At 31.5% G+C, this 25387-nt stretch overlaps 1 protein-coding gene across 1 annotated transcript in view; it reads right to left on the bottom strand.

Annotated features, from left to right (window-relative positions):
* Nucleotides 1–3416: 3416 nt before the first annotated feature.
* Nucleotides 3417–25387, bottom strand: part of LOC107445370 (acid-sensing ion channel 1A-like) — a 32762-nt gene continuing 10791 nt past the window's right edge. The window contains exons 5-14 of the mRNA XM_043039903.2: nt 21515–21723; nt 20078–20176; nt 17788–17905; nt 14232–14289; nt 12749–12806; nt 12064–12090; nt 9850–9873; nt 7535–7569; nt 5665–5740; nt 3417–3844 (exon numbers count right to left, since the gene is read on the bottom strand). Coding sequence (XP_042895837.2) covers nt 3626–3844; nt 5665–5740; nt 7535–7569; nt 9850–9873; nt 12064–12090; nt 12749–12806; nt 14232–14289; nt 17788–17905; nt 20078–20176; nt 21515–21723 — 923 coding nt within the window. The 3' untranslated portion in view covers nt 3417–3625. The remainder of the gene's footprint in view (nt 3845–5664; nt 5741–7534; nt 7570–9849; nt 9874–12063; nt 12091–12748; nt 12807–14231; nt 14290–17787; nt 17906–20077; nt 20177–21514; nt 21724–25387) is intronic.

A 25387-nucleotide genomic window follows, 5' to 3' on the forward strand; every position in this document is an offset into this window, starting at 1 on the left:
ATCCACTCCTTGTTCTCTCCACTTTCTACTTATGAATCTCAAGCTCTTGAAGCGATTTTTAGTGACGACACGTTTCAGCATTCTGTCTTGTCTCAGTGTGGTTATTCGTTTACGACCACTATTTGAGCGATTATTTTTAAAACTTTGATTTGTAGAATAATCTTTTAAAATTTTACTTACAGTTCCTTGAGAGCAATTCACTTTTTTGGCAATCATTTGTTGACTAATTCCCTCATTGCGTAGAGTCACAATCGCTGTCTTGGTAGTGTCCGGTATGTCTTTCGTTCGACCCATTTTAACTCCCAACTAACTAAATCTGATTTTCAAACGAGCCTTTATACGCGTACTAGCTCTACAGTGGCGCAACTTATGCAAATTTTATGATTAACGTTGACCAATCACACAATTTTACAGATATTCTAATATTTTGAATCGCCTCTGGAAATATTTTAATATTTTGAAAAATTTCAATATTTTTTTATAAAATCTCTAATACTTCTTTAGGCGCGTGTGAACAATAATATCATACGTCAACTAATTGTGGACGGTTAATAATTTTTCCGTTCGCCACCGTTGTTTATTTTTAAAGATATCACGCATTTTATAAGGTAATACAATGCCTTTTTTGGTTATTCTAATATTTTGAATTGGAGTTGTATAATAGACATCCTTTTTCAATTCCTACTTATAGTTCACCCTATATCTTGTTCGAATTTTCAATCGTGAAATAAAATACTTTTTATTCATCCACTTAAGTTCAATTAAATTTTTTTAAACTTGTAGTGAATGGCACTTGATGTTAATACAGTTTTTTTTAAATATTAATTCATACATTAAATTTAATTAATTAACTTTAGATTAGATTTAGAATGAAATTTAGAGAAGAAATTTTAATTATTCAATAAAACGTAACTAAAATAAAAATTTTATTTTCTGATCTAAATAGGAATTTAATTAAATTTTTTTATGTTACTTATTCATATTGAAGTGAATTGGATAAAAAATTAGAAAACTTTCTTAGCCCGCAATTGGCTAATGAAACAAGCAACATTTATGAAACTATTTTACTTCGAAATTCATTTATAATTATTTTACTTCTGTTTAGTGCCCTTCCGAAGCTGCGCTAGGGATTTATGTCCCCTTTTGCCTCTCCCCCCTAACTGTGTTACTAATGTGGCGTAACTACCACTACAAATACAAATATTATAAACCAAAAAATCACTAGTATATGTAAGACATGTTAACTTGATTCTAACTGGAGGTACCTTTTGATAGATGTAGCTTGACATAGTCGATAATTAAAAACACCTACACTAGAACCATGTTTTACGAATACATTCTATCCACTGGTAAATCATACTTAATTTCATTTTAAAAATTTCATTTTAAAATTTACTTCAAGGAAAAAGAAACCTCTATCATGAAGTTACGGAAAAGATTTCAGTGGAACGCCAAGTTCAGGGTCGACTACTTTTATTTTTTCTCCTCAGCTTCCTTAAAAAATATAAAAGGTAATTATTTGTTTAGTTTTTTAAGGATATTTTCTCGTTATCCGAGACGTTTAAATGATATCTTTTATTGTAATTTTCAATCAATTCAATGATTTCAGTAAATGTAACTTTAAAAAAAAGAAGGAAACTAAAAATAAAGAAATAACTATGCTGATGGATTAGGTTTTAATATGTTGAAGGTCGTTCATTACATTCTTTTTTTTTTCCGATAGCAAATCGGTGCGTTACATGTCGAATGTTATCCATTTGCTTAATATGACCCGGATAAAATTTTCAATGATCGATGTGCTGTTTTGTGAAATTGCTACTTAATCGTTCCATTTGTATCAAGTTTTCTTTGCTGTATCTGTGTTCGTAATTCTATTGTCAGATTTTTATGATTATAAATAGAGATCGCACAGGGACACCGAAAGCATATTTAAGTTCTGAAACTATTCAAAGGAAAATAAAGACGAAAACAATAATAAATACAATGCATATAATTAGAACGATGAAGCATTATTAATTAAAATGTGAGAATAAACGGTGTTTTCGAAGTTCGATAGGCTGAAATACAACGAATTCTTTATTGCATGCGTACGTTTCTTTTTTCTTTTTTCAGCCAAGAGACACAAAACCATACAGCAAATTGTTTGATGTGCAGATTAAGCTTTTTAAATAAAAAATTAAAACTTTATTATTTTTTTTGTTTGCAAATTCTTTATACTGAAAATAATTTTTTAGCAAGAAAACTAACTTTTTTTAATCAAAAATTAATCATTTATTCGGCATATGATATCATAAATAACTTGATAAAAGAGACTAGTAGAGTTATGATAATTTTTTGAATGTAATTATCTCACAAAATAAATATATTTTTACATTATATATGCGTATAGCTCTACTCGAAATTGGAAAATATTTTCCTGGCTCTTACAAATAGAGGAGAGACAACATCAGATAGCAGTGTAAGGTTGCTTTTAATAACGGGTACGACATTTATTACAAAGCACAAAAAGGTTCATGTATGATTAGCAAACAAACCATGCAAGTTTTAAACAACGTTAAATTTAACTATACTAGTTTATATGAAGTTTGTATTAAGCTTGAGTAAACAAACCTTTCACATAGAAATTTAGTCGGCCTTTACAAAACTATATAAACCTTCTGAAATCAAGAATGAATTATCATTCGCAAATCAAGAGTAGAAAGGATTTTCAAATCGAGAATAAATTTCCCTTTTTTTTTGATTTTATGAAAATCACTGAAACAAGGTTTACTTGTTCAGGCTCGTACATACTTTATTTAACGCTTTAAAAGTGAAGGTAAGTCTGATCATTAGTTTTCCACTTGAAAAAATGTTGCATTTGAGAGCAAACCTAAAAGGGAAAGAAAAGCAAAAACAAGGTATACAGTAAAAGCTGAAGAATGAGATTTTGTTGTGAAGTTTTGTTTTGCACGCGTTTATACAATCTTTAAGGCAGTGTTTCCCAAAGTGTGGTACGCGTACCCCCAGGGGTACGGGAACAGTTTAAAAGGGGTACTCGTTCTTATGCGAATTATCTTGCAACAAACGAAAATTTCAAAAAAAAAACATTTAAAAAACAAAGCTAGTCATGAAAATTTCCGATTACGTACTTTTCTATTGGCTATTTTTTGCAGAGTTAACAGTTAATAATTACTGGTGTCAACAGCCAGTTGTGATTTTTAACTTTTGCGTAATTTTTTTATGGTAAAAAATAAGTTCATTTTTTATTACTGGTACACAGCGTTACGAGAAATTTAGAAGTCATAAGTTTGGGAAACACTGCTTTAAGGAAACAAACTTGATATACTATTATTTCCACTAAGTTGAAAATAAAATGGATTAATTAGTTTACCTTCCTAAGACAACCAAATGAAGATGAAAATACAACGTCTGTCTGCTATCTGAGAATTACTTTTTATTAGATACTTAAAATAGAACAGTTAATGGTAAAAATAAGGCAATATAACGGAGGATTACATCAGCAATACAAACATTTCCTTAATATAACTCAGTGTTATAAGAATCGTAAACATATAGTGTTGAAATGATGGCTTGTGATTTTTTTCCCTCTTAAATTACTATATCAAAGTAAACACAAGGGTGAGTATCACCAGTATATAGGTTTCTTAGATTTAGATATCAGCTTGACTTCGTTATTGTAGAATTGAAAAGAATTTTTATTTGGTTTCACTCTTTTGCGGTTCCTGAGGATTATTTGGGTCCTGGCCGCCTTGAAAATAGTTCCGATCAGATCATAAATTGTCACCAAAGATATGCCCAGCCACATTCCCATGTATCCTCCAATCACACTGAATATTTCCAATGACTGAAAAAAAAATGATATGTTTACAACATAATGATTACCATCGGCATCAATTGTGATCTATCCAACCTTATTTTTTAATTTAAAAAAACGTATTGTGTGATTTTTATTGCAACGATAATTTTTTTTAAAAAACTGACACACAGAACGAAAAATCTCTATACATCTACAAACTGTTCCTCATGTTAAAATGTTTCAAGACTTCCCACTTGAGGTATTATTTCAATTGTTGTTGTATACATGGAAATTATATACATAAAATAGAGTTAGACAAATTCCCTGATAATAATAATGTGTTAAAATTTATACAAATTTTATGCTTACTGTTTAAGAAGTACTATTTTGTGCTGGTACCTATATACGCATATGACTTCGCAATATAGATAAATAAAATATTGCTTTTTATGCACCTTTTACTGTCCCAGCAGATCACCGAAGTCAAGCATCACTGGCTGCGGTCAGTGTGCGGGTGGGTGGCCACTTGGATTAGTCTGCGTAGGGGCCGAGGTCCTCGTTAAACTGTTCTACCGTGAAGTGCTCGACTTCACGTGCAGGTCGTCGAGCTACCGAAGCGGGGGGCCATCCCCTCTGCAGAGGATCAAAATTGTGATGGCATGTCTTCGGATCATCTTCAGGGATGTTTCCCAGACCATCGCCAATAGCCCATTGTGCAGCTCTAGTGCGACGTAAATGGACAACAACAACAGCATCTTTTACTGCTCACTGAATCCCTTTCCCCCTTCCGTCAGCTGAAGCGTGAGGTCGTATGACTTTTTATCACCAACTATGTTTAATAATTTGCCTCTTTTTTCTGGGTTTTTACGATTTTTGAACTATTGTTACTGAACTGAAAGAAAAAAAAAATCAAAATTCCGAACTTTTCTATGGAGAAATAAAACAAAATAACGGTTGCGCAGCATTCCTGAAATAAAACATATTCTTTTTAAAAGGATATGACCAAACTAGAAACATCAGCGATTTTTAATTAAGATAAATATATAAAATATAAATTTTTTTTCCATCTGCGAATAGCTACGGAAATATGTACGTGTTTAAATGTTTAAATACATATAATAATCTTTGTAAGAATGATGCATTAGAAAAATCGAATCTTTCCCCGAAAAACCTCCAGAAAACTTCTTAGAGAAAGAAAAAAAATTGAAATTAATTGATGCAGAGATGTGAGATGTTTGAGGTTTGAGTTAGGTTGATTTGCATTAAAGTGACTGGAAAACGATCGAACAGCTCTTCAAACTCAAATTAACTGAAAAATACTTTAATATATGTAAAGTTTACTAACGAGTTTTCTGTAAGGTTATGTGATAACATTTCAATTGTTCTTAGCGTGTAAATAAATCTTTATTTCATTTCATAAACTTGGATGTTAGGGCAAAATTCGAAAATATTGCGAAGCGCCATTTACCAGCTGCAATTTTAAACAATTAAAACAAAAATTGTTGGCATTGATAGTGAAATGCATTTCTAAATATATGGAAAACAGTGCAGGGATCATTTTTAAAATGAAGAAAAACCTTAAGAATCTTGCATGAAGTAGCTTAGTTTCCAGAAGATTGTGAAATATTATTAATATTTTAAAATTAATTTGAAAAATGCAATAAAATATATATGCAGTGCAGTTTCGTCGCAAAAAGTGGCAATAAATTGCGACTGGTCGACATGTTTTTAGTTGCCTTGTGGCCGGTGGTGACAGTTAATTTTGCTTTTCTTGAGTTTAAGAATGCACGTTTACCATAAGTTAGAGGATATCTTGTTTTAGTATAATCAAGCTTAATGTGTGTGTACAAATAATTGAAAGAATATACCTCAAATTTAGGTTTGTATGTCAAGTTCGAAATTTCGAACCGGTCAAACAGTACGTCTATATCTATCGATCCACACCTGTTAAAAAACAAAGAAACTATTAGTTTCAAATTTTTAATAAACTGCTTTATTGTTATCAAATCAAATAATATTTTTAGCGAATATTTTTGTACATCTGAGTAGACTAAATCACTATTTTTGACAAAATCCCTGACCCTTCTGTTTGTAAATTTTGAAAGTGCGCATGCCTGTCAACTGTGTTATTAATTTTTAAGCATTAATAGTGCGCACTTCTTGGAAAAGTTTATTTTATTTGAATAAATATGCAATCGTTTTTAATGGATTTATATGATCGACACTGAAAGTATGGAATAAAAAGCGACAATCTGAACAATTTGCTTCCAATAGTTCTGCCTGAAGGACGAGTAAAAGGTTAAACCCTCTAACACGTTTAGCGCCATGCGGTCTGCAAGCTGCTTTAAAGCATTCGCATCAGGACTTAACAATGTAAAGCAACAGTTTGAAATAAATCTAAGTTTTATTTGTAAAAAAACAAAAATTAAGTAAGTTTTAAATTAATTTTCTGTATTTACTTAAAAACAATGTAAATTTTTCAGTTTTATATCATATTTTACACTGTCTGTCACCCATGGCAGACGCTGTTTCAACAAAAAGTATAGTTCATTCACCAATGACTGACGCGTCCGAAAGGTTAAGTTCAGTGTCCATCACCAATGATTGACGCTTCCCAAAGCCGAAAGTTTTGTGCCAGTCCCCGCTGATTAACGTGATGCTCAACGTATTAATGCTATTTTTAATTTTGGCAAAATTCACCTTTTGTCTCTGAAAGCCTTTATTCAAATCAAAGGAAATTGCAAGGCTACGGAGTCGAATTTTGGTAGTCATAAACCCGAAATTGGGTCGTCTGATCAACGGCGGTTATAAAAAAAAATTACGCTAGAACACATTTCAAATGTGTTCAGCTTATTGCGAGCTGAATATGCATAGCTTACGATGTATGCCTCGAAATATTGCATAACAATCTTGGGGGGTTAGGGAGCGTCTGAAAACAGGGGTCTGAAAACAGTGTTATTTTTTTAATAAGCTCACCGAATTAAATAAGATCACCCTCCTTGAATAAGATCACCCTCCTAAATTTAAAAAAAAAAAAAATTACAATATTGTCTTATTAGTACCCATAAAAATAGATTGATTGCATAAAACACAACTAAAACCATTTTAATGAATATAAAGTATGCTGAGCATTACCACGGAATAATGACCCTTGGTAGTGAACATTCTATCTTTATGATCTAAATGGGCGGGATAGCCTGGTTAGTAGGACATTGAGATCGCGTCTGGGGGAACGTGAGTTCGAATCCCTCCAACTGAAGAATCCCCGTGTATTAAATGTTGACTGGTACACCTTAAATCTGTCGGGGTCACAAAGCCCTCCAAGTTTCCATAACAAATCAATACACCTGGCTGTGCTGAATTGGAGATTGATCGTTCTCTGGTTCAGGTCAAAATTTCGATCAGTAGATGAATGAATGGAGGATGATTGGGTGCCCCCCCCCTTTAAAACGGGCTGTGACGTGTGTGCGGCTGAAGTAGTATTCTTGGCCATCGATGGAGTCACTGAAAAAAAGAGAAACGTGCCCTCTGCCTTAAAAATTCGCTTGATTTTAAGCATGCTTGCTGGCATTGGCAAGTGACGTAAGCAACAACAACATGATCTACATTCGACGATACATTTTAGAGTAAAAGCTCATTGTTTCTGCAAAATTTCTTCTTTCATTGTTTGATTAAAAGTTTCTCTATTTACTCTTTTTAACAAAACATTATGCATAAAAACAATGCATTGATACTTACTCTGGTCTCCAAACTCTGTTCTCAGCACAATCATACTGAAAAAAACAACGACATGAATAAGTTAGAATTCTAGACTAGTTTTAAATAAAGTTCCTTGTGTTAATTTTTTTTATTAATAAGGTTTTTCTAAGCTCATCCTCCAAGGAAAGTAAAAACAGTTGAAGTGCCTTGCACTTGAAGAAAAGCATCAAATTTAAACTGTATCTTGCTGTAAATAAATATCTGAGCCTTAGAACGGTCAAATAAATAAATATTTTAAAAGTAGTTAAACTTTCTTAAAAATCGCCAATTTGGCGATATTTTTTCCACGTAGATAAAAATTGTCAAAAACAATGCCAGATAATGCAGCATTTGAGTAAGTTTCCAAATATTAAAAAATGAGCCCACATACGCTTTTTATTTACTCAAAATTGCGGCTCTTCTTTATACTGAAGTTTTGCATCATTTCCAAACCAAACATGATGGCGTTGGCTAAAGATCGTCTAAACTTGACCTAACGATCATGAGTAACTATTGCAAACTCCTATCAGTTATGAAAATAGCATATTATTGGTAAAAAAAGCATCATTTCATGCGACCACAGAGCCTATGAAAAACAGCCTGAAATAAGAACTAATTATAATTATTATTTTCTTGATCATAGATAATTTCCTCGAGATTTAGTTTAAAAATAATTTAACTGTATGAAGTTATTACGATTATGATAATTTGAAGCTCTTTTCTTAAACTTGGTTTGTAAAGCTGAAGTTATTGACACGATCGTATAATCATCTAAATTATTGGGATCATGCTCGGTTGCTGTTAACTCCAAGTAAATATGGGCTCGTGCATTAAATGATCATGAATTCTCGTGTATTAAATGGTGATTGTTGCGCGGTAAATCTCTTGGGGTTACAAAGACCTTTAAGTTCCCATAACAAATTAATACCTCTGGGGGTACTGAATTGGAGATTTATCGTTTCCTGAATCAGGTCAAAATTGCGATTTGTGGATGAATGGATGGAGTATGATTGAATCCCCTATTAAATCGGGCTGTGACGCATGTGTGACCGAATTCGTAAAGAGTGACTGAATTCGTATTCTTGGCCATATAAACAAGAAACGCACTATCTGCCTTAAAACTTCGCCTGATTTCCCAAGAAACCTTGCCGGTATTGGTAAGTGACATAAGTAACAACAACACATTTGAGATAATGTTGCTGCCATATGAAAATAGCTTTTCACCAATGCGTTTGTAATACTGTATAATACTTGAACGTCTATTTGTCAGAGAAGATATGTTATATTGATATCCATAAAGAGGCGTCGACGCAGTTCGATTCAATCAGTTTATTTTATAAATAAACAAGTTGAATACGATTTCCGAAATGTCACAGAACAGAATACCACAAAAAGAAGTTAGGAATCATGCCACTGCCAGAAAGATGGCAAAATGTATTGAACCAGAAGGGGTAGGATAAAATTCAATAAAAAAATTTTTTACTACAAAAAAATCGTCTTTCATTTTAATAATAAATAAACAAACGAACAATAATAAATACACAAAAAACTGGCTTTCAGATAGTATTAGAATTGCAAATTCAATGGCGTAGTCCTTATATGCTATCCACGTTGATTATTACATTTACCTGACAAAACAAATAAAAAATAATTAACCCCTTAACGATCGGTTAATTTTCAAGAAAACGGTCATAAAAGTGCCTATTTCTTTGGCTTTTGTATTTGTATTACGCATTTGATTAGTGCTGGCATCTGGTTCAAAATAAACTAACTATCTACAATTAACTTGGAAATATCCTGGTACTGCCATCTGGCGTGTAAAATGAGAAATAAAATGTTTTCCGGACGAAAGAAATGAATTAGTTTTATTCTTATTGGCACGTTACTACTGAACACTCCAGTTCGTCAATATCACGGGAGCGAGAAATAGAGGGCGAAACCTCACCCCGTCATTTTCACGGGAGCGAGAAGGAAGGAGTTAAATGTTAATATACGTACATAGGCCAGTATGCATGATATTATCTGAAAAATACATTTGAAAAGAGAAAGAAAATATAAAATCATCTATAGATTAATTAAAAAGGATAGGATGTAATTGAAATTTTGATCAGGTTGAAATTCCTGTTGTTCAAATTTCAGGACGCTTGCAAAAACAGTTCAGGAGCTATACGAGGAGCGTAAAAATTCTTCTTTTTAATAATATAGATAACTCTCTTGAAGGCCTTTTCAGAATGTTATAATTTAGTTTGTTTTAATTCTAATAATTTTTCTTAATGTAACTAATGGAATTTTATAATATAAATATAAGTACTTACTTCTTTTAGTCTGATTCGTGTTCCCTAAGGAGAAAATTAAAGAAAAAATTATTTTTCATACAATTTCTTTTTTAATTGGAGTAAAAAAGGTTATGGAAATTTTTTATACATCAAAATGCTGCAATTTTAGAATAAATTTTGTGAAATAGTGCGGTTTACCAAAATTTACATTTGCATATTCGATCAAAACTCAAGCAGTGAGAAAGGAGACTCACAGATAATACAGTATGAAAAGAACAGCACATTGTTTATTTTTTAAAATAAAGTATTTTTCTACAGTAATTTTAATAAATGCTTAAAATTATTGCAAAGTCGTAGTCAGGAAGCATAAAAACAATCTATGCACCTATTCAAAGTTAGGAGAGATATTTTCGTTATGATTAAATGCTACTGGTGCTATTTTGGTACATTTTTTTCTAAATTATACTTGATATTTTTAGCTTTGAACGAGTTTGTATGTGATCAATTTTATTTAAACTTGAAATGTATTTTTTTCTTTGCAAAAATGGAAAATTATTTTCATTTATATCTGGATTTGATTTAATTGTAAGAATTATCAATTGCATAAATTATTAAGAGGCTAATATCTATCCACTTTATTCAATGGCATTGAGAGCAAGGTCTGGGGAAGGTTTTTTCATTCACCAAAGAGAATGAATGAAATTGATTTTTATTGAATTATTATTTTATTTTTCTCCCTTTGAGTAGTTCGTATTGAAATAATACACCTTATTGTTAATTTTAAGAGTGGTTCCTCATAAGAAACTCCCACTTTTTTTGTAGAATTAAAATAAATCATTTGCATAAAGTTATCTGGGCTATAATAATATTTATGTACTGCGAGTGCAAATTAACAAAATCTGCTTTTATACAATTCGGATTTGCTTCTTTTACTGGAGCAAACCACTTTCTCGTATATGTCTTATGCCTGACAATGACGTAGTTAGTATCGACTTTATTCTTTTTCTCCAAGTTGTTTTTCAATAATTATGTAAATTTTTCTGTAGTTTAAAAAAAATTTAAAAAATTAAAAATTTAATTGCTATACAAAGCAATTAGGCTTCACATTTACAAGTAGAAAATAAAGGTAGGGGAGAGTGGGGTCAATTGTAACAGGATACGATTGTAACAGAGCAAAAATTTCGAGTGTCGGGTTCTAGATTTGGTTCCTAGGTGACCCACAAGGTGTATTTAATAAATCTACATGTACACCGCTGCTGGCAACCATTTTTATGTACTTTTGAAAGAGTTACATCACAAAAGATATTTTCACGCTACGTAAATACTTTTTTTGGTATTAGAATATTATATTGAAACAAAGTAATTTTGCTTAAACAAATAAAAATTATTAACCGAATATGTAAGTGGACACCTTAATTAATATTTCAAAAAAAAAATTAGTTTTGTTAATTAACTAGCATTGTTTTTAACAAATGAAGCTGAAATGGCGTCTTGGGGACGATTGTAACAATAAGTAAAGGGACGATTGTAACAGCTGAAAATAAATAATCTTATGTTTACAAACCATTACTTAACTCTTTAAGAACCACCAATAGTTTCCTATATCATTTATATTATGTTGCATGTGCATTATTTTATTTGTCACCTTTCACAGCATAAATTAAAATTTTTAACCCCTTAAAGTTAAAAGTTTAACCCTTTAGGTCTCTGCTCATTATTATTTTTACTCCTAAAATATCACTACTATTTTGATCAATAAAAAAATATATCACAACTATGATAATATGTATAATTAACTATGTTTTAGTTGAATTTATGAACTGTTACAATTGACCCCGTAAGTGGGGACAATTGTAACAAGTGCACGACTGTCAAAAATTCTTAATAACTAATATAATAACATTTAAAATAAGGTTTTTTTTTTCAGTAGAGGATAGTCTACTTTACTCGTCTGTCAATTAATACTAATAATATATTGTATTTTTTGTTAGTTAAAAATAGTTAAGTAAAAACTGTTACAATTGACCCCACTCTCCCCTACATATTCAGCCAAAGCAGTAATGCTTCATATTTGGCGAATTTTTTCTCGGCTTTATACTTTTTTTCCAGCACTGTAAAAACATCAAAATTTTCTAATTATAAAATTCAATGCTTAAACATCTAAATTTACTTACTACAAAATTTATGTATACATTTAAGATTTTTAAACAATGAAAACGAATTAGAAACGAATAAAGTTGTTAGCATACTCACTTCTTTTCTACGAAGAAAAACAGTGTTCTAAAAAAAAAGGCATTTAAAATGATATCAGTGCACATAGTTACCCCTTTAAATCATACATCACTTAGGTTATTTAATACAATAATAATAATAAGAAACACTGAGTAAACCTGGTAAAGTTACTGTTTAACTAATTTATGTTTTTATGAAGAAAATACTAGATGAAATGTTCTTTTAATACAAAAATATGTTTTAATACTGTTTTTAAGTCCCATATTTTTATTAAATGAATCTGATTTTCAAGAGTTTGATTATCATGAAAAATTCTCCGATATAATTATTCAAACTACGTTTGAATAATATGTTCCTATGTGTATGGTTTTTGACGGTGGGCAGATTAATAATACAGATTAATAATAGTAAGATAATTTCGAAAATGAAAAAAAAAATTCTAAACTTCAAAATACGCAATTAATATGTTCCATTTCGTAATAACGCTGAATTAGCACAATTATTTGTTTGTAGGGTTTGTCTTTTATTAAAGACAGAAGTATGATTTGCCAAAGAGTTATATTGAGTTCAAATTTTGGTATTTGTTTGTATTCGTAATTTCTATCGTATATCTGTATTTCAAAGGAATCATCTGCCGATTTTGAGTTTGTTTTATTCCATTTGGAGCTATAAATTATGTTTATCTAGGCAATGAATTTCAACTTACTATTTCTTGATATACCGTTATGGTCTTGTCTTCTCTTATTGTTGAGTAAGAAAGTGAACTGTGAAAAAAAATCAGAAATTAAATATATTTTTAAAGATTTTCGCACCTTACATTCTCAAATAAAAATAACTCTTACAGCGAGTCTGTTTTCAATCCCTTAGTTGCATTTATGTGAACTACAGAGCAACTCACATATTTTGATAATTCTCCATAACAGTTAATTTTATTTCATTTTTACTCCCTGTACAATTCTCTACACACAGCAAAATAAAATGTAACATAGAGTTGAAAAAACAGAGGCGACGGCAGCGGGTCTTAACAATTTCTTTTTAATATCGAGCATCATACTTAGTAACATTTTGCGGGATCACTGCTCTTATTTAGTTCAATAAAAATAAAGTACCTACTAAAGAAAACTGAACTTTACTCTATAAATATCACTTGAATCAACGTCAGATATTTTTTAAAATAGATTACAGAGTTGTAAAAAAGAAGAGGAAAAAATATCTAGAGCTGAGTTACTTTTAAAATTAAATTCTGAAAATATGACAGGGATATTAGAAAACATTGTGTAATATCTAAATACATTCCAAATGAACATTCAGATTTCATAAAGACAACTAATGTTTCATTAACTTCGTCTTCTTCTCATTGGCACGACAGCCTAGGGTGGACCTTGGCCTTCTCAACAAGCCTATGCCAAGATTCTACAGTTTATTATTTTTAAAACATGTAGGTCCTTTTCAAGGCAGTCTAAAAATCTTAGGTTTGTCGTCCTCTTTTTCTTGTACCTGTTGGTCTGCCACTGAAAACTTTTTTGGTTGTCCTGCTATCATCCATTCTTATAATGTGGCCTGCCAATTTGAAATTTGAATCCGTTGAATTTTGATAAATTTAATGACATCAGGTTTTTTATATGCTTTGTTAAGTTCCGTGTTTGATCTTCTAAACCAGGTACCAGGTTATTCCACCAAAAATGCTTTGAAGTTTCCTTAACTTATTAGTTGTGTTCATTAACACAGCTAATAGTGTTGACAAACTCTTCAAGGAATGATAAAAGATTTTTAAAAAAATAATAAAAAAGGCTAAAGTGGCGAACTGGGAGATTTCACATTTTCCCAGCAGCTAATTTATAACCCAGCGGCCTTTAACGATTCGGTCTTTTTTTGTGGAGATTTTTCCTCTTGATTTTAGTTAGTCGCAATTATAATGAATTTTTTTATTACTTTTGAAATGTATTACCTAAAATAAAGAAGTCAAGAGTCAGTTTTTTGTTGTTCAAGTATATACCGAACAGAAGTGCGGTTTGTTAAAAGTTTCTGGATTGGAAAATCGCTACCTGGCAGCCCAGTAATCATCCATCCATGCTTGGTACATTATAATTAAAAAACCACTTTTTCTTTTCCGTTAAAATCACTTTAGTGCTCCGACTTAAAATTTGAAAGTTTCAGAACCTTAGTTACTTAAACTTTAAAATACTTACTCGCAAGGTTGAGTAAAACTCTCAGCCAAACTAAGGCAGTCATGTGTAGATGACCCATCTAAAAGAATCAAGACGGTATTTAGTAGGAATTTAGGAAACATTTTCTTCATTTTTAAAGCAAATGCTAAATGGATCATTTTTTCCCCAACTAAAAATGCAACTTTTTGTAGAAAAATCCGTAATTAAATTATATTTAAAAAAATCATTTTTGTTTTACAAATGCTATTAAAAAGTCCCTTATTTCAGTACCGAGCACATGCGATCTGCGTACTCGTAAAATCTGTGAAAAGGAAGGTCCTGCGTTCGATCACCGAGTAACCCCATGGGTAGGGGAGAGTGGGGTCAATTGTAACAGGGTACGATTGTTACAAAGCAAAAATTTCGAGTGTCGGGTTTTAGATTTCGTTCCTAGGTGGAGCACAAGGTGTAATTAATAAATCTACATGTACACCCCTTCTGGCAACCCTTTTTATGTACTTTTGAAAGAGTTACATCACAAAAGATATTTTCACGCTACGTAAGTACTTCTTTGGGTATTAGAATATTATATTGTAACAAAGTAATTATGTTTAAACAAATAAAAAATATTAACCGAATGTGTAAGTGGTAACCTTAATTAACATTCTAATAAAAAAATTAGTTTTGTTAATTAACTAGCATTGTTTTTAACAAATGAAGCTGAAATGGCGTCTTGGGGACGATTGTAACAATAAGTAAAGGGACGATTGTAACAGCTGAAAATAAATAATCTTATGTTTACAAACCATTACTTAACTCTTTAAGAACCACCAATAGTTTCCTATATCATTTATATTATGTTGCATGTGCATTATTTTATTTGTCACCTTTCACAGCATAAATTAAAATTTTTAACCCCTTAAAGTTAAAAGTTTAACCCTTTAGGTCTCTGCTCATTATTATTTTTACTCCTAAAATATCACTACTATTTTGATCAATAAAAAAATATATCACAACTATGATAATATGTATAATTAACTATGTTTTAGTTGAATTTATGAACTGTTACAATTGACCCCGTAAGTGGGGACAATTGTAACAAGTGCACGACTGTCAAAAATTGTTAATAACTAATATAATAACATTTAAAATAAGGTATTTATTTTTTTTTCTAGTAGAGGATAGTCTACTTTACTCGTCTGTCAATTAATACTAATAACATATTGGATTTTTTGTTAGTTAAAAATAGTTAAGTAAAAAAATGTTACAATTGATCCCACTATCCCCTACAGAGATCTGCTGGAAATTTCCTTCTCTTTCATATCTATGTCTAAATTGTGGAAATGGAATCACGAATGGGTGGTGCAGTCATCTATCCCAGGGGTTCTGAACTGAGGCGTGATTGCACTCCTGCGGTGCTCTTTTTTCAAACAAATGGCGAGCCACTACTGACATAATTCGCAAAAGGCCGAATGCTTGGCTTGACTAAATGTAATTAGAAAATACAACAACTTCTTTCTGTTTAATTGGGTTTCTCATTGTGTTAAAAGAATTCAATACTTTAAAACTTTAAATTTTTTGCATCAATAATTAACACCTATAAGCGTTATAACATATATATGTAGCTTTATAAACATATACTTAAAAAAAATGTTAGTTTGAATCTTTAAAAAAATATGAAATTTAAAAATTATGTTACTATTTTCGATAATTAAATTCTTTTAAAATTTTGATAAAATTTCAAGTTTAACGAATTTGAAAGATTTAATCAATGTATATGCAAAAACATCATTCAGACTGGCACATTAATAGTATACAATAAATTCTTTTTTTCTTTCTTTGCAGTAATTAATAGTTTTGTCACTAATTGTCATGAAACCGCATTTGAACCATTATAGTAACAGATATGAGCAATTCTACAGATAAACGCCAATTAAGCGGGAAGAAAATAAAAAATTTGGGGAGGGGGGCACACTATTTCTACATGAATTTTCTTCTTTTTTACACCCTAAAAAGGCAAGAAAAAATCGTGAGCATGGACATTTTTCTTTGTGACATACTTTAAATGTGACATGCTCTTTCTGACATACTCAGATAAATCTGAGTCATTTATTCAGATAAAACGATTTTTACATAAATATAATATTATTATAATGTCTCTCTAACATGTATTTATGGAGATTTCGTACTATATGATTATATTTTAGCATAAAAAAAAAAAAAATTTAATCAAAGTTCCTAAATTGAAAAAATCGGGAAAAATTTAAAATTGGTATTTTGTCATTTAAAGTATGTCACAAAGAAAAAATTTCATGTTTAATATTTTTTCTTGCTTTTTTAGGGTGTTAAAAGAAGAAAATTCATGTAGAAATAGCGTGCCCCCCCCCTCTCAAAAAAAAATTCAATTTTTGTTTGGCTGCCTAATTTACGTTTATTTGTAGAATTGCTCATATCGTCGCTTTGAAACTAAACCGTAGTAGCTCAAAAAAATCGAAAAGTGAGATAATTGGGTCATTTTGTGTAAAAAAAATTACCCTTTTAGAGAAACAAAGTGTTATCTTCCTAGTTCCATAAAATTAATTTAGAGAGCAGATAAATCGTTATCGCATTGGCGCGATTAGCATCAGCGCGGTAAGTTAGAAATTGTTCTACTGAAAAACTTGCTTTTTTGAGTTACCACGGTTTAGTTTCAAAGCGACGATATGAGCAATTCTACAAATAAACGCCAATTTTTATACTAAAATATAATCTTATAGTATGAAATCTCTACAAATACATTTCAGAGAGTATAATAATTATGTAAAAATCGTTTTATCTGAATAAATGGCTCAGATTTATCTGAATATGTCAGAAAGAGTATGTCACATTTAAAGTATGTCACAAAGAAAAAATTTCATGTTCACGATTTTTTCGTCCCTTTTTAGGGTGTAAAAAAGAAAAAAATTCGCGTGGAAATAGTGTGCCCCACAAAATTTTTTTTTATTTTTTTCAGGCCGCCTAATTGGTGTTTATTTGTAGAATTGCTCATATACTAATTTAAAAAATTGTTATTAGTAAAAAAAATAAATAAATAAATAAACTAAAACGAGCTCCTTCAAATAAGTTTTTGACTAAACCATCGCCAAACGGGACCTCCGTAATTCCTCATCACAATTACCTAAAACACACTAACATGAGAGTTAAAAAAAAAAAAATTAATTTTTATTTTATTTCCAATGAGCTGCACAATCAGTCTTCCCGATGAGTAGACCTAGTGCATTCTCCAGAAGTGGTATCCATTCTTTCAGGACCACCTCAATGGGTGAGATACCGTTGGTCATGTTAATTTGGACGTCTAGTTTCTGCCACACTAGATGGCAGCACCGAGACTCAATTTGGATGCTAAAGTGTGAGTTAAAACAAGAAAAACTTAATTTTTCACAACAATAATCCATTAGGCCAGGCTTATAAATTATTCATATTTATCTTAGTATGAAAATTAAAATATGAAAATATGATCTAAAGAAATTTAAAATACTCATACGTTTTTTTACTACATTCAACATTCTTTTACTGCATTACAACACTATACATGGAATATGCATTAAAAATCTCTTACCTGTGCAGTTATTACAAGTCGTACATATGTTATAAGAATTCTCGGGGTAGTCCAAATCGATTGGAATGCAGCCTCGTTCTTCAATTGTTTTATTCATTCTACATTCCTGAAGGATACCCTATTTAGAATTCACAAAGAGAAGAAAAAACATTTTTTAACGCATTGCAACATAAATTATTCGAAAGGCAGCAGTTTTGCGCATAGTTTGTCTTAAGTAAGTACTCCCCTAGCCATTCGTTTAGATCAGTGGCGGTGACTATGGTAACGAGGTATAACTATTTCAAGTAGAGGTGTGGACAGTTTTTGGCTCTGGTCGGCGAGAGAAAGGGAATATTTTTTTTCGGTCTATTGTGTTAGCCCTAGAGTGAAGAGAAGCTACCCTCCCTGAAATGCGCTATTCGTGTTTCCATAGCAGCAGATGGTTTGAGACTTTGATGATTCATGATTTCAATGACTTAGTTTTCTTTTATTTTTTATTTTATTTTTATTCCATTTTATAACCGGCCATAAACATCCGATTTATTTCTGATTTACATTTATAAAAGTTCAATTCCATAACCTAGTAATTTTGATACCAGCCTAGAAGACAAGGGAACTTCCTTGCTCAAGTACAGAAACAAATTAGCCCTCATGGAGGAATAAAATGACTATGAATAAAATGAAATGACTCAGTAATAAATGAGGAATAAAAAGACGACGTACAGAATTCTTATATGTTTTCTCAACTCCAACACGTATGACAAAATACACTCTATCACAAAAAAATCGACGCACCAAGAAGAAGTTGTCCGATTGAAACGAAAATTGGTGGATAGGAAGACAATGTACAGAATAGTAAATGATGAAAAGTTCAGAACAATTGAATAATTTATTACAGAGTTACAGTAACAGGTTCAATAAGGTGTTGACCCGCCTCTAGCCTGGATACAAGCTTCTACACGGCATGGCATAGACCGATAAAGCTCCCGGATGGTATCTTGTGGTATTTCCTGCCAAATTCGATCCAATTGTCGAACGAGGTCATCAACATTCCGTGCCAGATGCAATCGCCTTCCCATCATATCCCAGACATGCTCGATGGGAGAGAGATCTGGTGATCTGGCAGGCCAAGGAAGAGTTTGACAAGCTTGCAGACAGTTCATAGCAACACGTGCCGTATGTGGTCTGGCATTGTCCTGCTGAAAAACCAGCCCAGGGCGCTGCAAAAGGAACGGTAGCAAAACAGGTCTTAGGATGTCGTCGACGTACCGCTGTGCAGTAAGTGTACCTCTAATGACGACCAAAGGGGTCCGGCTGTCAAAGGAAATGGCACCCCAGACCATAATACCTTGTTGAGGGCCGGTGTGGCGTGCAATAGTGAAGGCAGGATCCCCCCTCTGCCCTGTGCGTCTCCAAACACGTCTTCGATGATCGTCAGGACACAGTTGGAAGCGGGATTCGTCGCTAAAGACTATACGTCCCCAGTCGGTATCATTCCAGCCTGAACTGTTCAAAACATTCATGCATACGAAATTTCAAAGCAATCGGATGATTGTTTCTTGGTGCGTCGATTTTTTTGTTATAGAGTAGTTTCCATTAGGAGATATATTTTAAAAAAAATAAAAACAATGGTTTTGTAACAAATTTTCGGTACCATCAATAGCAATTAATGAAAGGAATTAAAATACATAAACACTTAAAAACGAATAACGTTGGGGTACAAGTTATGAAAAGCTACCACACAATAAATGTGTGGATAAAAGTAGATACAATTTTTAAACAACAAGGGAACTACCGTCTACCACTGAAGATATTTTACGTCAGCACTGTGGTTTTTGCAAACCAGATGCAGAATTTGTATCTACCTGCCATCACTGGACTTCGAACCCAGATCACTTGCTTGGAAAGCCAACACTCTATCCCCTGAGCCATCACGGTTCTTATAGAGATATTATTAAGTTCATTAAAATTCAAAGAAATAAATAAACAAGTTATCTAATAAAATATATTGACTGAAAGAAAAATATTTTACTTGTATACTAGGGAATGGCAGTTCTCAAATAGATCAAGATAACTAAAAATTTTAATCGTTAAAAGGCAAAAAAATTGGCAACAAAAGATCGATTCGAATGAAATTTTTTGTACAAGTCAGGGTCAAACAATGGCTTTTGAGGCACTGAGGATGATGATATTTTAACTTTTGTTAGAACTAAATTAATTGGCATGTAGTAGTAAAAGTTCGTTTTAATGTAAAGGAGTAATATGCAATGGCAATGAGGTAAACATTTCGTAACGTGAATAGTATTCTTACCATTTGATCTATAGGAGCTTTACCATCACGTTCTCTCCACAAACGCATGTAATCCGTACAGTTTGTCTGATATGGAGCTGGGAGCAGATGCTTTTCCCTCTGGAATAAAAATTGTATAAACAATTTATCTATGAACCCTTGACTAAGTAATTTGTTTTAAAATTTTTTCCCTGCATTCATTGTTTACATTGCTAACTAATTTCGTCTTTTATTTATTTCAAAAATGTGATCTGTTAGGAATTTCGGATCACGTTTTACTATGATATGATTTATATTTGCGGTTAATTTAATACAGATCCAAGTGAAACCATATTTCAATACTAACTAATATTTTTTAACATAATTACACGATAGCACGGTTCCAACCGAATTGAAATATGGTTCGATTCAGTACCTTGCTATGGTTTCGGAAAATTTGGACAATAGTATGGTTCAAGAAACCTCTATTATGGTTCAACTTTGAACCGGTTTTGTCAAAGTGTGTATAAATCTTGTGATCATCCCTTCGTACATTTCATCTATCCTTATGTATAGGTTTATGTTGATTAGCTATTTGTGATTAGCTTTATATCTTTTTTAAATATAAATTTTGTTTTAGCATTAATGTTTCATTTATTCAATGTTATTTTCTTTCACAATTCTATGTGTCAATTTTAAATATCTTTTTTTTTACTAATTCGAGCTAATACTTCAGATCGGAGAATATGGAACCAATGAGAAATCATTTCAGTCCTTCTTACAAATTCATTGCAAAAATGTAAGCACTTTCTTGTTTAAAAAAGGTTCCGTTTCATCCTGGATCTTTGTAATAACAAACTAGCTCAGTGAAATAGACACTCCAGCACTGCTTCAGTACAAATACCTGGAATGTCCAGTGCGTTCGCCCAGATAAGCATTTCTCTAATAACAAAGCCAATAATCAAAAATGCGAAAATACCCTCGCTATTAGAATATCTCAGAATCTATCTGTTAACCAAAAATGGCTGAAACTTAAGATGATGATCGATTTGTGGGTCTCCCCTAGCCATAAAACACTTATACACTCCTACAGCCTTAAAGTAGTTAATAGCCGTCTATGTAGGGTTAGTAATCTAAAATAGGTAATAGATGGGGTCCATCTGATCCATTCTCAAGTATCAGATTTGCAATAATTTGTGGATCGTTGCCGAGTGGTCAGGGGCTGTCTCTTTTGTGCTCTATGTTATGTTTTCTGTGTTCTATGTTCTGTGTCTATGTTCTGCGTTGTATGTTCTATGTTCTGTGTACTATTCTTCTGATGAAATTCCCCTTTTATCTGTGCCATTGGAAATGAATCGGGTCCTTGGAGAAAGAAAAATCTCTACTCAATGCTTGGTTGCCACTTCTTTGTCGAAAACTAACACTATAGCAACATGTTTCCTTGTGTGAATATTAAAGTAAGGAATGAATTGGACTTACCATTGATACCCGGATGTCGTAAGCTCGACCTCCGATGTAATTGTAGCCGTCAAGAAATGGACTTGGTAAAAAGTACGGAGAATGGACTCCCATTTGGATGGAAGGGGAATCAGGTAAGTTGTGTTTGGGTTCGTATTTGGGTGGCTCTTTTTCCTTTGGAATTGGCTCAGGACGTTGAGTAGTGTTGAGTTGAAAATGAAGATGCATCACTGAAAAATTATTATTTTGAATTTACTTGAGTATATATATATATATATATGTATAAAAGAGACAACGGAGTCCCATCTGCGTCAAAGAGCTAATGGGACCATGTTTGAAATATTTGTTACCTAATATATATCAGCTATATTTTTAATGTGTATTGCCAATTGAAAATTCTTAATCGTGCTCATCAATCTTGATCCCAAAAGTGTTCGAAATAAAAAACAATATTACAACTGAGTTCAAAAATCCATCAAAATTAAAAATTACGTTTCTACTTAATAAATAAAGTTTTATAGGATCGTGTGTTTCATTGTTAATTTAAGGCATTTTTATTGCTCTCGAGAGTCGAAGCTTCTGATAGTGACGTTGATTGAATTTTCCATTTAAATGTCTCCTAAATTTAATTAAATTTCCTTGCAAAGTGTCACAAACGGTTGAGACTCTCATTTATTTCCATTTCATGAAGTTCACTTTTAAGAGAGGTTGAAATTAAATATTATTTATTTACTCTGTTAATTACAGAACATTACTAAAAAACTTGATTATGAAGCAATATTCTGTTTTCAGGATTTCACTCATGAGTTTATTTTAGAATGTTTCAAAGTTTATTTTGTTTTCATATTGAATAAATAATATTATTCTTGATTTTATATTGAATTTCTTGATGAATTTAATTAATACATATTAGAGAAATAATTGTTTTTTTTTTTGAAGTATTGAAAGATTTCTTTTTTAAATTGTGCGAATCATTGAAAAGAATTTCCTGTAAGAAAATTAAGGGATCGAACAGAAATATGGAGACACTTTTATTTTTGACTCTATGTAAACAATNAAACGAGATTTTATATCACTTCATTAGAAAGCAAACTCTCTATCTCATGCGATACCACAGCTTCTTGATTTTGACATTTATTAATTTAAGTTGGTAACATGTTTAAATAGTAAAATGAGCCCATGATTTCGTAGATCATTCAAACTCCTAATCACCGATGTCAAACCAAAAATAAATAATCGGTAAAAACTTGTCCAATGAAAATCATTTCTTAATTAAATAAAGCTATAAGCAATAAAATATATCATATTATAAAATACTTATGAAATCCTGTAGAAACTCTTTTCTCTAGAATGTAGCAAGTGAACCGGTCGCCAGAAAAAGTTTTAAGGTGGACAGTTAAGTCCGTCCTGTTTTCGAATGTGTATAAACCAAATTTGGTGTGGATAGGTAATGAATTACGGATTTGCATGAGGTACATACTTAAACGCGTACATATAAACATTCTGCTTTATTTATATTGATAATTAAAAGTACCTGTCTTTTAGAATACGAGGAAGCAATTCAAAGTAGAAAAGCGCCTCTAGCAGCTTACCACGACATTTCCCGGTAAAGAGCTCCTCTGCAATATTAATCAATTATTAATCAAATTCGCCCTTCCTCCAACAGAAGTTTGTCGCAATATTTACGGGACACTTCAGATGGGCCTTATTGAAAATATTGCAAATTTACATTCTTGGCATCCACTTTTAAATCCTTACAAAAAGTTTCTTTCTTAAATCTAAACTTATAGTACTTAAAGAAAGTTGAGAAAAATGATAGAAAAAGCAAAAGTTCTTCCTGGGAGTGTTATTTATGTTTAACTCGAATTCAAATATAGTGAAACATAGCATTTCATTATAAGGGGAGAACAATTACTTTGCATCTTATCATAAAACTGCACCTATTGCTCCAAAGAGATATAAAATATAGCTGAATACGAAATGATTTAGTGAAACATAAAATTTAACTGATAATTCAAATATTTTTCGTTATGGTGAACTTGATTTTCAATGGTGATGCTTATAACTAATTTATTGAAGTTTATGACTTATTGCAATCTATTTTAAAAAGACTGATTTCTGCTAGAAGTGATCGTTTAAGGGGAAAAAAACGTATTGTAGGGAGAATAAAAGTATTATTAATCGGAGTATTAAAAACAAATTTTAGATTTAAATGACGTTAAAAAGCAAAGAAATATGCTTTGTCAATAGCTTAAGAACATTTATATTATCTACAAAGTAAACAAACATCCTTGTAAAAAGTAGTATTTAAATCCATTTTTCCAAGACGCAAGATAATCAAATGCATTTTTAATCTTTCTTTAATTTTCAACTTGGTCCCTCTAGTCATGACTGTTGCCTTACTGAATAAGGGCTAATAAAATTGCTCCTTAAAAACTACGCATTTTAAGAAAATAAGAAAAAAAAAGATTCAGAAAAGGAATTCTCTAAATATTTCCTTCACTTCCATGGTGTTGGAATGCAATCAGAAAACATTCTGTTCGGAACAATGTCATAAAGGCCCGGAATCTATATATATATTTCTCTTACACGGCGATAAAAAAAGCCTCATTACAACTCTCCGAATGGCAACGCTGGAAAATCAACCAATAATTGCCGCTAAAAATGTCACATGCCAAATCTAGATTGGGTGGCTCAACATATAGCGCTTCTAAAAACGGAAACTGAAATAACCAGAGTGTAAAATATTATGTGCTTATGCGCATCGTATTTTTTGTTAAATAATTTATTTATTATATATCAGTTTATAGATGGTAACGAGAAGAGTTTTGTGGTTGCTATGGTGACTAATTAGAAGGTAAATTGTTTTTTTGAGTGAGTGTGAGATTTGTTTTTTGGAACTGCGATGCTGTAATTTTATTGTTTAGTTAATAAATCTTCCTTTTATATTAAACGTGATAGTAGTTTCCTTAATTATTTGATTCGAAGTCCTTGGAGTTTTATTTGAGGTCAGTTTATTTTGTATTTTTTGACAAGAGAGAGCATTCTCACCAAACGAGATTTCTTCCGAAATTCAATGTTTTGTTTATGCAGGGTTTTTCCATTGCAATTTCTCTTATTTAAATTTTTAATAGACTTAATTATAGCCAAAATTTTAACCTTTTTAAAGAGATATCAGTTTTAGAAATTTTATCTTAAGATTTTATACTATAGCACATTTCTAATAGGTTTAACGAATTACATGTCATTTATTTGAATTCAAATTTATTTTAATGACTTAGTATTTACTAAAAAGATGTAATTTTTTTTTAAAAAAAAAGTTGTTATATGGATTTGAATGATTGTTTTGAATTCTTAGAATTTTGTGCATTTGCAATGTACCTAAGTTAGTAGCGAGCGAAGCGAGCTTGGTTTGCGAAGCAAACCATATAAGATTGCGTAGCAATTTTCGGGGGTTGGCGAGCGTTAGCGAGCAGGGGGCACAGCCCACTAGTGTTTTTATAATGTCCTTAACTTGCAATGGTCGTAATAGTGCGAATATTGTTCGATGTGGTGTCTGGATAAGCCTTATAAAGTCTAAAAATATTAAAAATATCTGGCTAGCAAAAGCACGAATAAAATAAATTAAACAGATAAAGAGAAAAATTAAAATTTAAAGCACGAGACAATTTTTAGAACAACAGATAAATAATAGATTTTTTAGGAGATAGTTTTTGTTTTTCAAATTTGAAGTTTGTACTAACCCGTTACAGTTTTTCCTTGTATTTGATAAATGCTTTTTTTTTTTATAAAACAAAAAACTGTTTCTGAATATAGCTTGATACGTTATAGCCTATAGATATAAATGTCCGGAGTATCGCGTGAATGAGTCCAAATAAATGTTCGGATAGTAAT

Source organism: Parasteatoda tepidariorum, chromosome 4 (assembly GCF_043381705.1).
Source record: "Parasteatoda tepidariorum isolate YZ-2023 chromosome 4, CAS_Ptep_4.0, whole genome shotgun sequence".
In the NCBI taxonomy this organism is placed as follows: domain Eukaryota; kingdom Metazoa; phylum Arthropoda; class Arachnida; order Araneae; family Theridiidae; genus Parasteatoda; species Parasteatoda tepidariorum.